Source organism: Stomoxys calcitrans, chromosome 4, assembly GCF_963082655.1.
Source record: "Stomoxys calcitrans chromosome 4, idStoCalc2.1, whole genome shotgun sequence".
In the NCBI taxonomy this organism is placed as follows: Eukaryota; Metazoa; Arthropoda; class Insecta; order Diptera; family Muscidae; genus Stomoxys; species Stomoxys calcitrans.
In genome coordinates, this window is record NC_081555.1 from 108,118,650 (window position 1) to 108,136,477 (window position 17,828).

The 17,828-nt window shown below is 38.6% G+C and overlaps 1 protein-coding gene across 2 annotated transcripts in view; it reads right to left on the reverse strand.

The window, feature by feature from the left end:
• Window positions 1-17,828, reverse strand: part of LOC106081312 (phospholipid-transporting ATPase IF) — a 111,577-nt gene that overhangs the window by 85,413 nt on the left and 8,336 nt on the right. The window contains exon 1 of one of the 2 annotated variants that reach the window (XM_013243193.2): window positions 7,969-8,238. The exons of the other annotated variant lie outside the window; for it this stretch is intronic. Coding sequence (XP_013098647.2) covers window positions 7,969-8,004 — 36 coding nt within the window. The 5' untranslated portion in view covers window positions 8,005-8,238. Of the gene's footprint in view, window positions 1-7,968; window positions 8,239-17,828 lie in introns of those variants that run through there. 2 annotated transcript variants of the gene reach the window in all.

Below are 17,828 nucleotides of genomic sequence, written 5' to 3' on the forward strand. Positions count from 1 at the left end.
TTGTGTGTTGCCATCTCTTACACTGATACACGCGCAAAGTTTTTTAAAACCATTTGGTATCAATGTAATACCATACAAAGGGGGCTATTAGGAATTGACGGCGTCACTTTTGTTCAAATACAGAAAAAGGAAAGATTCCTTTTTCAGTATTTGAAAACATGATAAAGTGTCTTGTGTGGAAAACGATGGTATGTTGGTGTATTCACTTCTGGGGAATAGTGGTTAAATGATACAACTTTTAGTTTGGTCATGTTTGTAGATTATTTGCTTTGCCGAATTTGGCTTAAGCACAAAAAATTAATTTTTGTCCAATTTAGGGTATTAAAAACGTGAAAATGTTATAATTATCTCCCAGTTTTAGCCTAGTTCCTCGAAAATAGACCAAACTATGTTATTGACGATAGATAAATAATCAAAAAATAGGGGAAACTCGATCGTAATAAGTCGATTGCGGATGCGAGAATTAGGCCCCTGGTTGGTCACGGTGTGACATTTCTTTTTGTAATTATTTCGTTATAATTATTTATTTAAACAATCGCAAAAAATAACATTAAAATTATTTTCAATGTATTTTGTTCATTAGGAGGTGCAATAATCAATAACACCTTGGTACTAAAACCAATAACCTATTGGTATTAAAATCAATACCAGTTCGCTAACAAAGCTAGTACCAAACGGTACTAATCATTTGTTATGTTTCATCCATACCATGCGGTATTGCTTTACTATCAATACCGTATGGTACTGAAATGAACGTTTGGTACCAACTTTTCTCTGGGTGCCCAAAGATCTCTTGATCAGAAAATTTCTTTTCCCTGCTAAACATAATTCTCGTATCCATGATCTTGATACCCTCTGCTAAGTTCGGCCGGGCGAATCTTGGGTACCCACCACCATGGATCGCTTTTGTCGAGTTATTTGCGCGGTATCTCTTTTAAGCTAAACAAAGAATAATGGATAAGAATTGTAATGCTATTGGGACCATAAATGAATTGAATGCTGAAGAACGTAGTAGAAGTCATTGGGTAATATTTTATTCCGTTCGCATAAGAATTACGCCTTATAGGGGCTCAAGAAACATAATCGGGAGATCGGTTTATATGGGAGCTGTATTAGGCTATAGATCGATTAAGACCGTATTGGACACGTATGCTGAAGATCATGAAGAAAAGCCGTTGTACAAAATTTCAGCAAAATTATATAAGAATTGTGCTTTCTGGAGACTTAAAATGTCAAGATCCCAGATCGGTTTATATGGCAGCTATATTAAGTTATGGACCGATTGGAATCATACTTAGCATACACTTCATGCACAATTTCAGCCAAATCGGATGAGAATTACGCCCTCTAGAGGCTCAAGAAGCCAAGATCCACGATTTGCTTATATGACAGCTATATCAGTTTATGTACCGATTTGAATTGTGTTAAGAACAGTTTTTGGAAGTCAAAACAAAACACCTTATGCTAAATTTCAGCCAAATAGGATAATTATGGCGTCCTCTAGAGGCTCAAAAAAATCAAAATCCCATATCGGTTTATATAATAGCTATATCAGGTTATGGACCAGTTTGAACCATATTTGGAAAAGTTGATGGAAGCCAAATCGGATAAGAATTGCGCCCTATAGTGGCTCAAGAAGTCAAACCCCCAAATAGGTTTATATGGCAGCTATATCAGATTATGATCCGATTTCAACCATACTTAGCACAGTTGTTGGAAATCATAACAAAATAAATCATGCAAAATTTCATCCAAATCTGATAAGAATTGTGCCTTCTAGTGGCTCAAGAACTCAAGATCCTAGATCGGTTTAAATGGCAGTTATATCAAAAGATGGACCTATATCTCCCATTTATAATCCCAACCCACCAACACTAATAAGAAGTATTTGTGCAAAATTTCAAGTGGCTAGCTTTACTACTTCGAAAGTTTGCGTGCTTTCGATAGACAGATGGGCGGATCGACTTAAAATGTCATGACGACAAGAATATATATACTTTATGGGGTCCAAGACAAATATTTCGAGAAGTTACAAACAGAATGACGAAATTAGTATGCCCCCATCCTATGGTGGAGGGTAGAAAAACCCAAATAATATTTAGCCTTATTCAAATAATTTTTGGGTGTGGCAACTCTGCCCATATTACCTACAGTATTACATATTTTATTCTTCTCTTCTTTTTTGTGCTGAACATACGAATGACGTAGCATGTTTGCACGTTAATATCTTTAAGATATACGTACTGATAGACTTTTTCTGTTTATGTGATGCTTACTGGTACTAATGACGTTAGTGGGGGGGCAAGGTGGTTTGATGGTAGTTAAATGTGTTTGATACTCTTGTTACTTCTGTTTTGTCTTGATCTTTTGGTTAAATGTAGTTTGGCTTTGTACGTACGTACCACTATTATTTTTATTATGAATTTCAAGTTTATATTTCTTTACTTGTTTACAGTGTGTCTGTGGGGGTTTTGTGTTGTTGTTGTGTTGGGTTTCTCTTGGTTGTGGTAGGATCAGAGAATAGAGAACTGTATTTTTTTGGAGTTTTCTCATTTGCTATGCCAGCACGCGATCTGAAAATAATTGTTGAGGGCGATGTTTTGTTTTTGTTTGGATACATTTAACTGTTTGGTTTAGATTTGTTTAAATATGTATGTATGTGTACGTATGTATGTGGGATTACTTGAACGTGTTGTGTACAGACCGCATTACATGGCAATGTGTATTAGGGTAGTGCGTAGAAGAAACAAAAGAGGAAAAAAATGTTTTAACAATTAAACTGAAAGAGACTTGGAGTGAAATATTAAAGGGTGATTTTTTTGAGGTTAGGATTTTCATGCATTAGTATTTGACAGATCACGTGGGATTTCAGACATGGTGTCAAAGAGAAAGATGCTCAGTATGCTTTGAAATTTCATCATGAATAGACTTACTAACGAGCAACGCTTGCAAATCATTGAATTTTATTACCAAAATCAGTGTTCGGTTCGAAATGTGTTCATTCACCGTAACGTTGCGTCCAACAGCATCTTTGAAAAAATACGGTCCAATGATTCCACCAGCGTACAAACCACACCAAACAGTGCATTTTTCGGGATGCATGGGCAGTTCTTGAACGGCTTCTGGTTGCTCTTCACTCCAAATGCGGCAATTTTGCTTATTTACGTAGCCATTCAACCAGAAATGAGCCTCATCGCTGAACAAAATTTGTCAAAATTTGAACACATTTCGAACCGAACACTGATTTTGGTAATAAAATTCAATGATTTGCAATCGTTGCTCGTTAGTAAGTCTATTCATGATGAAATGTCAAAGCATACTGAGCATCTTTCTCTTTGACACCATGTCTGAAATCCCACGTGATCTGTCAAATACTAATGCATGAAAATCCTAACCTCAAAAAAATCACCCTTTATAAAAATAACTTATGATTTCAATTATTGTTTTCTGTACTTTGATGCGATTAACTAAAATTTCTCTAAAGCGCAGTACGAGTATGCATCCCAAGCTAAATTTTCGGTGGCAAACACATGGTGACATAAAACTATCCATTCGTTTGGACAATCTGCCACACTTTGTATACCCTCCACCATAGAATATACATAGAATATTGTATAGGGGTATACAAATTTCGTCATTTCGTTTGTAACACCTCGAAATATTCGTCTGACACCCTATAAAGTATGCATATTCTTGATCGTCATGACATTTGAAATCGATCTAGCCATGTCCGTCTGTCTGTCGAAAGCACTCTAACTTTCGTAGGAGTAAAGCAAGGCGCTTGAAATTTTGCGCAAATACCTCTTATCAGTGTAGGTTGGTTGAGATTGTAAATGGGAGATATCGGTCCATGTTTTCATATAGCTGCCATATAAACTGATTTTGGATCTATAATTCTTGAGCCACTAGAGGGCGCAATTCTCATCCGATTTGGCTAAAGTTTAGCATGAAGTATTTTGTTATGACTTCCAACAACTGTGCTAAGTATGGTTCAATTCGGTTCAAAACCTGATATACAATAGCTGCCATATAAACCGATCTTAGATTTGGACTTCTTGAGCCGCTAGAGGAGGCAATTCTCATCCGATATGGCTGAAATTTTGCGTGAAGTGTTTTCAACTACTAAGTATGGTTTAAATCGATTCATAACCTGATATAGCTGTCATTTAAAGCGATTTAGGGTCAAGACTTCTTGAGCCTATAGAAGGCGCAATAATTATCCAATTTGGCTGAAATTTTTATTTATTTTATTTATTTATGGATTTATTGTCTACACAACAAGATAATAATCTTATAATTAGAGTGTAGATTTATTGTTATATAATACATCCGACAAAGGTAGGTGCTTTGTAATGACTTTCAACAACTACGCTAAATATGGTTGAACTCGGTTCGTAACTTGATATAGCTGTCATATAAACCGATCTTGGATCTTGACTTCTGAAGCCACTAGAGGGCGCAACTCTCATCCGATTTGCTGAAATTTTTCTTGATTTCTTAAGGCTCTAGAGGGTGAAATTCTTATCCGATTGGGCTGAAATTTTGTACATCGGTTTCCCCCGTGACCTTCAATATACGTGTTCTGAATCGATCTATAGCCTGATACAGTTCCCATATAAGCCGATCTCCCGATTATTCTTACTGAGCATCTACAAGGCGCAACTCTTATCCGAATGGACTGAAATATTTCCCAATGACTTTTACTATAGTCTTCAACATTCAAATCGTTTATGATCCAAATCGAACAATAACTTGATATAGCTCCAATAGCATAACAATTCTTATCCATTATTCTTTGTTTGGCTTAAAAGAAAAAAAAAGGTACCGCACAAAGAACTCGACAAATGCCATCCATGGCGGAGGGCATATACAATTCGGGTCGGCCGAACTTAGCAAGCTCTCACTTGTTTGGTTATAAAGTGCGCATTTATCAAAACTTAACTGTCAAGTTCTTTGTCCGGTGTAGCTTTATGGATCGATTCGGGCCATATTTAATTTGGATGTTGAGGACCATAGAAGAAGTCACTGTGCAAAATTTCAGGATATCCCTTTAGGGGTCAAGAAAGAAATTGTGGAGATCGGTTTATGTATAAGCTACATCAGACTATGGACTAATTCTGAAAATATTTGGCACGTAGGTTGAAGGTTCTAGAAGAAGTCTTTTTGCAAAATTTCAAACAAATCAGATAAGAACTGCGACCCCTTGATGCTGAAGAAGTGCAATCGGGAAATCAGTTTATGTGGGAGCTATATCTGGTTTTAGACCAATTCAGGTCATACTTGCCAAACATATTGGAGGTCGTAGTAGAAGTCATCGTGCAAAATTTCAAGTAAATCGGATGAGAATTGCACCCTCTAGAGGCTCAAAAAGTCAAATCGGGAGTAGTTTGGTCTATGAGGGAGCTATATCAAGTTTTGACCCTATTCGGACCACACTTGACACATCTGTTTTATGTCATATCGCGAGTTTGTTTTATAAGAGAACTTTATCAAAAAATGGACCGATTTAGCCCATTAACAATCCCAACTGGCCTGCATTAAACAAAAGTTTTTAAAGCTAAATTTCAAGCACCTAGCTTTACTCGTTTGAAAGAAAGCGTACTTTCGACAAAAAAAAAACGGACGGACGGACATGGCTACATCGACTTAAAATGTTTAATGAGGTCTTAAAAGAATACATCGAGGTGTTACTAGTGGAATGACCAAATTATGGTGGAGGAAATAAAAGTTGAATATCCCTAAAACCAGGAGAGATATTGTAGACCTTAAGGGATATTTGAGCACTATCTAGCAAAAAAGCATTGGAAATCAGAGTCCGATTCCATTTATTAAACCGCAAATAAAGATTCAGCAACCTGAACAATTTTTCGAAATGCAGAGGGGACCAACTTTAGGTCCGATTACCATAAAATTTTGCACACGACCGTTATTTAGCACAGGGACGAACAATTTTACTTCTCGAGCCTCTATGAGGCACAAATTTGGTTGAAATTCTGCACAATGGCATCTACTATAGTCTCCAACATCTAAGCTAGGCATGGCCCGAATAGCTCCAATAGCATAGCAGTTCTTATCTAATATCCTTTGTATTTCCCTATTAAGAGATGCCAGGCAAAGAACTTTATATATGCGATCCATGGTGGAGTGTTTATAAGATTCGGCCCGGCCGAACTTAGCATTCTGTTTATACCCACCACTACAGGATGGGGGTATACTAATCTAGTCATTCCATTTGTACCACCTCGAAATATTGATCTGCGACCCTATAAAGTATATGTATTCTGGATCGTCGATATAGCCATGTCCTTCTGTCCATCCTTCCGTCCGTCCTTCCGCCCGTCCGTCTTTCCGTCCTTTCGTCCGTCCTTTCGTCCGTCCTTCCATCCGTCCTTCCGTCCGTCCGTCCGTCCGTCCGTCCTTCCGTCCGTCCGTCCGTTCTTCCGTCCGTCCGTCTGTCGAAAACACGATATGGTCGAACGCGTGAAGCTAGCCGCTTGAAATTGTGCACATTTACTTACTATTGATGTAGGTCATTGGGGATTGCAAATGGACCATATCGGTTCAGATTTGGATATAGCTCCCATATAAACCAATCTCCCGATTTGACTTCTTTAGTTCATGAAAGCCACAAAGATTTGCACAATTCGGCTAAAATTTTCCACATGGTTTGCTGATATGACTTCCAACAACTTTGCCATGTACGGTCTAAGTCGGTCTATAGCCTAATATAGCTCCCATATAAACCGATCTACCGATTAGACTTCTTGAAGCCCTGGAAGCCGCAATTTTGGTCCGATTTGGCTGAAATTTTGCATGTGGTGTTCTTTTACAGCTTTCAACAACTGTGCCAACTGTACGGTCCTTTCCGTCTTCAAACTGATATAGCTCCCATATAAACCGATCTCCCGATTTGACTTCTTGAGCCCCTGGAAGATGCAATTTTTGTCAGATTAGGCTGTAATTTTGCATGCGGTGTTCTGTTGCGGCTTCCAACAACTGTGTCAAGTACGGTTCTAAGGTTAAAGCACCCATATAAACGGGTCTCTCGGTTCCTAGAAACTTTAATTTTTGCTGCTTTGACAAAAGTTTGATATGTAGAATAAAATAATGCCCTTCAAATAAATTTTATTTGTATAAATTTTTAGCCGAAGCCATGGTGGTGGGTTCCCAAGATTCGGCCCAGCCGAACCTTGCTCGCTTTTACTTGTTCTTATGTATTTTCGTTTTTCTTTCAGATTTAATGAATTTCCTCAATATTTTGGTAAGTGTAAAATTGAATTTTTTACCAAAGTTTTAATTTCCCAAAATTCTTGGATTTTTTTTTTTATAAAAAAATCATTAACAGATTGTTTTTTATCAACCTCATCTAAGGCACATGTGTAGTTGTACTTCACATTTTTCCCTTCTTAAATTGCTCAAATCAACATTGACTAATGCCTATTGGAGTTAATACTTTTTCATATGATAACGGCGGCAAGTGAATTCAAATGCCAAAGCTTATGTCAAACAAAATATAAACAATTTATCAGAGTAAAGCTTTTTGCCCATACACACTTTACAAATAGACGTTAACCAAACTTTATTGTTTAAACATTTTGCGCTATCGAGTATCGTATGTGAGTGTTATAGATAAGGTAGTGGCGATTAGGGAGTATTCGGTTATCTTCACTTCAACTTTTATGGAAAGGTTGGTTAGACAAATACATTTTTATTATTGAAAATTGTCAAAAGCTTTTTTTGTCTCCCCCTTCCAAAACACCTAAGTTTACTCATAGCATTTTTGTCCATTTGAATGTTAGTCATATTTATAAAAAATAAAAAAAAAAAAATTGAAACGAGTTAATGATGTCTACAATTTTTGGGGAAAATATCCCATGATAAACAATTACGATAAGACATGGTGAGTTTTGGAAATTGGCTTTTAGCGACCAATTACAAAGACAATTTGATTGATTGTAAAATACTTACCCTACGTTTAAGTATTTTATCCCAGAACTCTTCCATGACAACAACAAAAATGCAATTGTTTACAAACAACTGGAAAGGTTTGTTTTTTTTTTTTCAAATGTGTTGAAAGTTTTCTATTCACTTATTTCTCAAAAAGGAGCAGTGTTGTGATCACTTTGTTTTTTCAAGAATTCACCTTCCGCAAAAATTGTATTCTCTCACTGTTTAACAATCGTTTACTATTGAATCCGTTTCCTTTTTTCACTTTGTTTCTGGTTCATGTCATAACTTCAATTCGCGTAGAAACTCAAAACAAGAAATTCGTAAACTTATCATCAGACCTTAGAATTCTTATCGATCCGTTCCTTAAGAGAACAACAACAACTAAAAACGAGGGATTTCGTCAAACCACAATATGTTTCCGTTTCTACGCTTTCCAATGAATTCGTCGCAAATCATTATCAATTATTCACCGAGATATCTCCCCAAATACCAACATATATTTGAAATTCCTGCCATATTGCAATTCCAAACTTAAACCGTATTGGGCTTTAATCACCTCAGCGGTATTACCTCACACTAATAGTTACTTACAGTCAGCCACATTCACCTGCCTACCTTTGCCACATTGGCGAGTATGACAGATAACGTGCTGAATGAAAATAGAACAGCCATTCTTTGAAATCATTTTCTTTACAGACACATACTCGTAGCATATCCATTATCAGGCACATCTTATCTTTGAGAATCCATTCGGCATTGCTGCTCTCTAGGCTGGTATATAGAGGAACGATTGTGGGCCCAAATGTTGGCGTACACATGAACCCAAACGAACTTATTTGATCGATTTGAATCATATCAGGTGAAGCTAGTTCATCATAATTGATATCATATGGCATTAAGGTCAAAAAAAAAAAAAAAAGTTTGTGAAAAGAGATGGATAAAAGCTGCTCTAAGTTTGCCTTCTAGGATTGTTAGGAATTTCATGGTCGATACTATAACAAGGATCGCATGAATGACAAGAATCTTTAGTGATTTTTTTTACCCACCACCATAGAATGGAGGTACGTTAATCTAGTCATCTGTAACACCTCGAAATATTGATCTAGGACCCCATATAGTATATATATTCTTGATCGTCTCGACATTTTGGGTCGGTCTAGCCATGTCTGTCCGTCCGTCTGTCAAAATAACGATAGCGGTCAAACGCGTAAAGCTAGCCGCTTGAAATTTTGCATAGCTAATTCTCATTAATGTAGGTCCTTGGGGATTGCAAATGGACCAAATCGGTTCAGATTTAGATATTACTCCCATATAAACCAATCTCCCGATTTGGCTTCTTGGGCCCCTGGAGGCCGCAATGTTTGTCCAATTAGGATGAAATTTTGCATGTAGTATACGACTATGACTTCCAACAACTGTGCCAAGAACGGTCCAATTCGGTCTATAACCTGATATAGCTCCCATATAAACCGATCTCCTGATATTACTTCTTGACCCCCTGGAAGCCGCAATTTTGGTCCGATTTGGCTGAAATCGAGCATGTAGTGTTCTGTTACTACTTTGAACAACTGTGCCTAGTACGGTCCAAATCGGTCTATAACCTGATATAGCTCCCATATAAACCCATCATCAGATTTGACTTCTTGAGGCCCTAGAAGCCTCAATTTGGCTAAAATTTTTCACATAGTGTTCTGTTATGACTTCCAACAACTATGCCAAGTACGGTCCAATTCGGTCTATAACCTCATAGCTCCCATATAAACCGATATCCCGATTTGACTTCTTAAGCCCTTACAAGCCGCAAATTTTGTCTGATTTGGCTGAAATTTTACATGTCGTGTTCTGTTATGACTTCCAATAGCTGTGCAAAGTGCAATTCAAATCGGTTTATAACCTGCTATAGCTCTCATTAAAACCGATCTCGCGATTTGACTTCTTGAGTCCTTACAATCCCCAATTTTTTGGACAATCAGGACAATATGGGACTCAATAAAAGGTATTCGGGAGTAGATTGCGAGTATGGTCAGTAAGGAGAAATAGGCTTTATAATTTGTTAATTTCGGAAGGGGACGGACCCTCCCCCTTTACCTAAAAATATCACCCAAAATCAAAAGTGGTATTGGAAAATATAATACGAATATGGTATTAAAATTTTGGGTCTGAGGACCCATCGGGCCGCCCCAACCCTAAAATTCCTTCAAACAGATAATTTGGGCATTCATGTCAATATAGACCTCAAATGAAAGGTATTCGGGAGAAGATTACGAATCTGACATAAAAAATCAGATCGCGGTTTAGGCGGTCACCCTACCCCCCAAAAACGCCTTAAATGGGCATATGACCCATCATGACTATATAGGACTCAGTTTTTTTGTTTGTTCCGTAGAATCAAAAACGGCTGAACAGATTTTCCTAAAATTTTCACAGTTTGTGTGGAAGAAAACATAGGCAACATAATTTTTACATATCGGATGGGAGCTGTCCCTCCCCCTACCCCAACAACGCCATCCAAAACCAAAAGTGGATCGATAGGCACAATATGGGTTTCAAATGAAAGGCATTGGAGACTAGAAAACGAATATTGTATTAAAATTTGGGTCCAAGTAGCCAGCGGGCCTCCCCAACCCAAAAACTCCTCCAAACAGATATATTCGACGTTCATGTCAATATAGGTCTCAAATGAAAAGTATTCGACAGAAGATTACAAATATGGCATAAAAAATTAGTTCCAAGTAATGGGTGGACGCCCCACCTCTAAGTACACCCAAATGGGCATAGTAGCCGCCCATGGCTGTATGGGACTCAAATGAAAGGTATTTGGGAGTAGAATTCGCATATGATATTAAAATTTGTGTTCAAGTCTAGTTGGCGTTCTCTATCCAAAAATAAGTCAAATAGGTTGACTTACCCATTATGACAATATGTGACTCAAATGAAAGGTATTTGAGAGTAGAAAACGAATTTGATATCCGGTTTTGGAGCCAAGTGTTTTAGGGCGTACCCCCATAAGGCGCCCCCTACACTGAACTTCACTTCCGATTATGGCAATATGGAGCTCAAATCAACGGTACTTGGGAGTAAAGAACGAGTTTGATATCTATTTTCAGGGCAAAGTGCCGGTGGCCGCCCTAGTCCCAAAACACCCTCCAAACATTTCATATTAACTGACCATGGCAATACGGGGCCCTCATTAAATGGATTTGGGAGTGCAGCATGAATTTGATATCCATATTTGAGTCGAAATGTCTGAGTGTCATCCCTCCCCTAAAAAAAACTTCTCATTACCCTAATTTTCAAGACCACCAGATCTCGGAGATTGGTAATGCGATGCGTTCGATTTTTTTTTGCACTCTCACCGGCAAAACAAAACATGGTTTCTATTATTGGGGTCGGGGGCCGTCCAAAACCCGCCAAATGGGTATATGGACCAATCACGACAATATAGAGCTCAAACGAAAGGTACTTGAGAGAAGAAATCGAATTTGATATCCAATTGAAGAGTCATGTGTCTGGGGAACTGCCCCACCCGAAAACACCTCCCTGTTATATAAAAGCTATTTGATGTTAAAATTGATTGATTTTCGGGAAATTGATACTCATTTTTGGGACAAAGTCCCTGGGGTCCATCCCACCCTCAAACAGAATTTATTTACCGATCATGTCATTATGGGGCTCATATAAAATATATTTGAAAGTAGAGCACGAAGCGTATATTTATATTAAGGGCCAAGTGTCTCTCTAAACCTAAAATATTTACCAATACGATAATATAGGCCTCAAAAGAAAGATATTTGGGAGTGGAATAAAAATTTACCCAGGAATCGAGAAGGAGCACACTTTCTCACATATCAATAAAAGCTTTTCGATTCAAGTTTAAACTCAATGATAAGGGAATTTTTTTAAAGCCGAGTTTAAATGGCGTGGGACATCTCTTTGGGGACAAGTTTTTAAATTTTTTCCGATGTTATCGCCGTTATTTGAAAGCAGGCGTTCAGCGTTATAGGCGGCCATAGACTACAGTAAAACGATATTAGAGAGTTAAAGAAGGCGCAGCGGAGTGGGCCCGGTTCGGTAAGTCTATATATATATATATATATATATATATATATAAGAGTTGCGTGATTGACTGATTGCTGGCTGGCTGATTGTCTGACTGACCGACTGTCTGACTGACTGATCATCGCCCACCCCAAACGGCGAAAGCTAGAATCATGAAATTTTGCACGAATTTTGGTCTGAGGTCATAGGCACAATAAGGGTGGATTTGGTGATATTTGCACGTTTAGGTACTAAAAAGAACCAAAAAATACTAAAAAGTACGAAATGGTACAGCAATTGGTACTATTTGGCACTTTCTTTGTAAATTAAACCAGAATTTGAATTTTGGAACTTAGGTACACTATGGCAACCTAAATTGGGTGACTATAAGAGTTTTTAAAAATTTCTACATTAAAAAAAGTACCAAAAAGGTACGAAATGGGTGAACTTTGTACAGGGCGGATGGACAGAGGTAGAATTTTGAAATCTGACTTAAAAGACATCTGTTACCAAAAAATGAGGGTAAAAAGAATTAATGGGAAAATAGTACTGGTAACGGGAGAAAACGTACGTTTAGTACGGAAATTGGTACCATTTGGTACTTTCTTTACAGATGTAGCAAGTGATCTTAAATTTGGAATGTACGTACAACTAGGGAATATATAATGGGCGACTAAATGATCGATTTAAAATTCGTACATTTTGGTACCAAAATTGGTACCATTTGGTACTTTCTATACAGATTGAGCTAGAGGTCTAAAATTTGGTATGTAGGTATAACTAGGAATAAAATGATGGATAGATACATTATCTATTCACTGTTCGTGAGGCCTGGGTTCGAATCCTGGCGAGACCATCAGAAAAAATTTTCAGCGGTGGTTTTCCCCTCCTAATGCTGGCAACATTTGTGAGGTACTATGCCATGAAAAACTCCTCTCCAAAGAGGTGTCGCACTGTGGCACGCCGTTCGGACTCGGCTATAAAAAGGAGGCCCCTTATCATTGAGCTTAAAACTTGGATCGGACTGCACTCATTGATATGTAGAAGTTTTCCCCTGTTCCTTAGTGGAATGTTCATGGGCAAAAGTTGCATTTGTCTAAATGATCTATTAAAAAAGATCATTTAAAAAGACCATTTTGTACTTCCTTTACAGATGGAGCTAGAGGTGACTAAATTATCCATTCAAAAATCGTTCATTTTGGTACTAAATAGTACAAAATAGCACGTAATAGCTTATCTTCGCCTACTGCGAAAGGGGACAGTTAGAATTTAGCAATTTGACATACAAAATCTTACTTTTCTTACGAATTGATGTAAATTGCATAAAATTAGGATTCATTTATGAATTGACAATATATATTGGACGACTTAATGATGTTTGCGATGCATTGTTAGCCGTGGTACTATTTGGTACTTTGTTTACAGAAGGAAACAGATTTCTGAAGTTTTATACGCAATTATTACAATACTTCATGATCGTATGCACTGAGTGACTTCTTAGGTTTTTGGAAGTCCTACACTAAAAAGGGAGAAGCGAAGCGGACCTTCGGAATGATAGTCAGTCTATAACCTGATATAGCTCCTATAAAAACCGGTCTCTCGATTATCCTTGTTCGGTTCCCAGAAGCTTTAATTTTTGGTGGTTTAACAGAAGTTTGGTATGTACATTTCCACTACATTCATTTTGCATAAATTTTTAGAATTTTGGAATCCCTGGATAGGCTCCGTGCCCACGATGTGACGCTGACATGGGTTCCTGGGCATGAGGGGATTCCAGGGAATGAGAAGGCGGACGAGTGCGCCAGGAGGGGTTCGTCTGCGCCGTGCGGACCAGTCATCGGTCTTGCCTACGTGCCATTTTTCGATCTACTGAACACATTAGATGGGATGGCCAGGGTGACGAGGTGGGTAGATGGTTACTGGACTGCAAAGGCGCTAGGGCCGGTCATCGACCGGATGAGGACGAGGGAGTTGCTGGCGTTCGATAAGAGGTCTACGAGTACCTTGAAAGGGGTCGTAACCGGACACTGTGCCATAGGCCTCATGGCGGCGCGTAGGCGATACCGCACAACGACTTCTGTAGGAGTTGCCTAGATGAGGATGAGTTGGAGACTATTGAACACTTGCTGTGTTCCTGTGCGGGTACGCAGGGACGTAGGCTCTCCTTTCTGGGGAGCCGTTTCTCCTGTGATCTGGGTGAACTTGCAAACGTACCTCTAGTATGTCTCCTGAGATTTGTTGAAGGAACAAAATTGTTGTGGCGGGGGGTGCCATAAGCCCCGGCGTAGGTACATCCGTGCTTGCATGGAGACGGGTGTTTCTTTACCCCCGCGAGGTTTCACCATTCCTCTTGGCTTTCTTTTATGCGTATATGACCTCTAGTCCTAGGTCTCACATCTTCTTTCTATTCCCATTCTCTCTGGTGTACCACAATGGGCCAAACTGGCCTCCAAGTGAACTCACCTTTGGTGGGCAACCCATTCAACCTAACCTAATTTAACAGAATCCATGGTGGTGGGTCCCAAGATTTGGCCCGGTCGAAATTAGCACGCCTTTCCTTTACTTTTCATATTGAAGAGAATCTAAGCTAATGATTATAAATGTCTTTCTAAGCTGCAGTAGGTTTAATTATAACAACTAACTTCGATTTCTGATATTCCATCTCCCATTTGAAGTATGTGCACGCACAACTCTTTAAATTGTTCAAAATTATTTACATTGTATTGTGCTCGTATGCGTTGCATTTTTAAACTCATCAATGTGTCTTTTGTCACATTTTGGTCATTAGTATTTGTTTAACGTAACACCATAGAATTGGTCTTGAGATGAAAAAAATAAATGTAAACAAAAGGCACACGGAAGCAGTAAAAAAGAAACAATTGAAGTAAAATATTTTGAATATGAAGAAATATTCTTATTGAAATATAAGCTTTGAATACAAACTTAACAAGTAAAAGGGTGCTAAGTTCAGCCGGGAGGAATCTTATATACCCTCCACCATATATCGCATTTGCTAGATTGTTCTCTCTTGGTATCTCTTTATAGGCAAACAAAGGATAATGGATAAGAATTGCTATGCTATTGGAGCTATATTAGGTTACATGTGGATTCGGACTGTACTGAATTTGAATGTTGGAAATGCAGAAGTCATTGTGAAAAATTTCAGCCAAATCGGATAAGAATTGCACCCCATAGGGGCTCAACAAGTAAAATCAGGAGATCGGTTTGTATGGAAGCTATATCAGGTTATGAACCGATTTATACCATTCTTGGTATATTTGGTGGAAGTCAAAACAATACACGTCATGCTAAATATGAGCCAGTTCGAATAATAATTGAGCTCTCTAGAAGCTCAAGAATTCAAGATCCGAGATCGATTTATATGACAGCTATATCAGGTTATGAACCGATTTAGACCATACTTGGCGTAGTTTCTGGAACTCATTTCAAAACACCGTATACAAAATATCAGATCATACTTGGCCAAGTTTAAACACTTCATGCAAAATATTAGTCATATCGGATAATAATTGCGCCATCTAGAGGCTAAAGAAGTCAAGACCTCAGATCTGTTTATATTGCAACTATATCAAAAGATGAACTGTTATGTTCCATTTTCAATCCCAACTGACCTACATCAATAGGTAGTATTTGTGCAAACTCTCAAGTGTCTAAATTTATTATTGGGTTGCCCAAAAAGTAATTGCGCCTTTTTTTAATAAAACTTAGAATGAACTTTAATCAAATATACTTTTTTTACACTTTTATTCCTAAAGCAAGCTAAAAGTAACAGCTGATAACTGACAGAAGAAAGAATGCAATTAAGGAGTCACAAGCTGTGAAATAATTTGTCAACGCCGACTATATGAAAAATCCGCAATTACTTTTTGGGCAACCCTATTTCGAAAGTTAGCCTGCTTACGACAGACAGACGATCAGACAGACGGACATGGCTAAATCGACTTAGTATGTCAAGACGAGCATGACTTTGTTAAGTCTTAGATCAATATTTCGATGTGTTACCAAAGGAATGGTGAAATTAGTATACCCACATCTTATGGCGGAGGGTATAAAAACAGTTTAATAAAATCTTGGTGCGGTGTTATGTAAGTCCTTTTATACCCAACACCAAACGATGGGGGTATACTAATCTAATCATTCTGTTGGTAACACCACGAAATATCGACCTGAGTCCCTACAAAGTAGATATATTTTTGATCATGTTGACATTCTACAATAAATCGATCTAGCTATGTCCGTCCGTCTGTCGAAATCACGACAGAGTTCGAACGAATAAAGATATCCGCATGAAATTTGGCACAGATACTTCTTATCGATGCAAATGGGCCATATCAGTTCAGATTTGGATAAAGCCCCCATATAAACCGATCCCCAGTTTTGACTTCTTGAGCCCCTAGGTACAAGGACTTGCGTTCTGACTTCCAATATCAGTGCCTAAGAAATCGGTCTGTATAGCCCCATACAAACCGATACCTGGATTTGTCTGCTTGAGCCCCTAAAATTCTTAGTTATCATTCTATTTGACTGAAATTTGGCATAAGGACTTCTGTGATGATTAGAGTACCGATTTTTATGCAAAATGCATTTCTGACCCGATTGAACTAGATGGACAGGGCCCGCTCCGCTACGCCTTCTTTCATTCTCTTATGTTATCTGAGCCCTATACTCTGTCCTGTAAAATCCTGTTTGGAGGCGCTGGTACGGCCTTTCAGATATTTCGCCCCAATGTGGATATCATATGACTGCTCTTCTCCCAAATTTCTTTAATTTGAGCCTCATATAGCTATGGTCGGTAAATATGTCCGGTATGGGGTCGTTGTTGGCGGTGAGGTGGAACCCCATGTGTCAGATTCGTGCTCTAGTCTCAAATACTTTTCATTTGAGCCTAATATTGTCATTATTGGTTTTAGTTTCCATTTGGCGGGCTTAAAAGGTTGGGCGGCCGCCCCTCACCATCCACCTCAAATAAATATACCAATTTTCTCTTTTTGGTTGTTATGAACACACATAAACCTATCACCGAGATCTGGGGTTTTTGAAAATAGGATAAGGCGAGGGTTTTGATGTTGAATTGGAGTAGCCAAACCCTTTGCCCCGAAAGTGGTTACCAGATTCATACTCTACTTTGGTTAGGTTAGGTTGAAAAGAGGGTGCAGATATTAATCCGCCCCATGCCACTATGGACATACACCTGAGCCAGTAATCGGCTTGTTGTGCGCTCTAAAAACTATAAAGTAACCTCTAAAAATAATAACATTTGAAGTTAGGATTTTTGTGCTACTTACAAAATCCTTAATTGTTTTTAATATCACTCCCCTAAGTTGGTCTCCACCTAAGTGCCGGTATCTGTTAGACGCGAAAGCCGGGCAATAACAAAGGAAATGCTCCAATGTCTCATCATCTTCCCCGCATGCCCTACACATGCTATCACTTACCGCACCGATTATACATAAGTGAGCTCGTAGTGCCATATGTCTCGTTACCAATAGCTATACTGACCTCCTTCTTGCTTCCTTTCAGTAATAGCCTCGTCTTCTCACGATCTGGATACCCCCATAGGATTTTCGCCGTCCTACCGACCGTTTCGCTGTTCCACAATGTTGCATGCGCATTCGTCGGCCACTCCGCTAACTCGGACTGTGTTGACCCGAAAGGCTTCGGGTTAACCAAGTTTAATGACGGCAGTCCTCTGGCCTTCATCGCTAAATCGTCTGTCCTTTCATTTCCCCTTACTCCGTTATGGCGCGGCACCCAAACGATGCGGATTTTGCCATCCTCAGAGAAGGCGTTAATTTCCTTCTTACACTGCAAGACCTAAC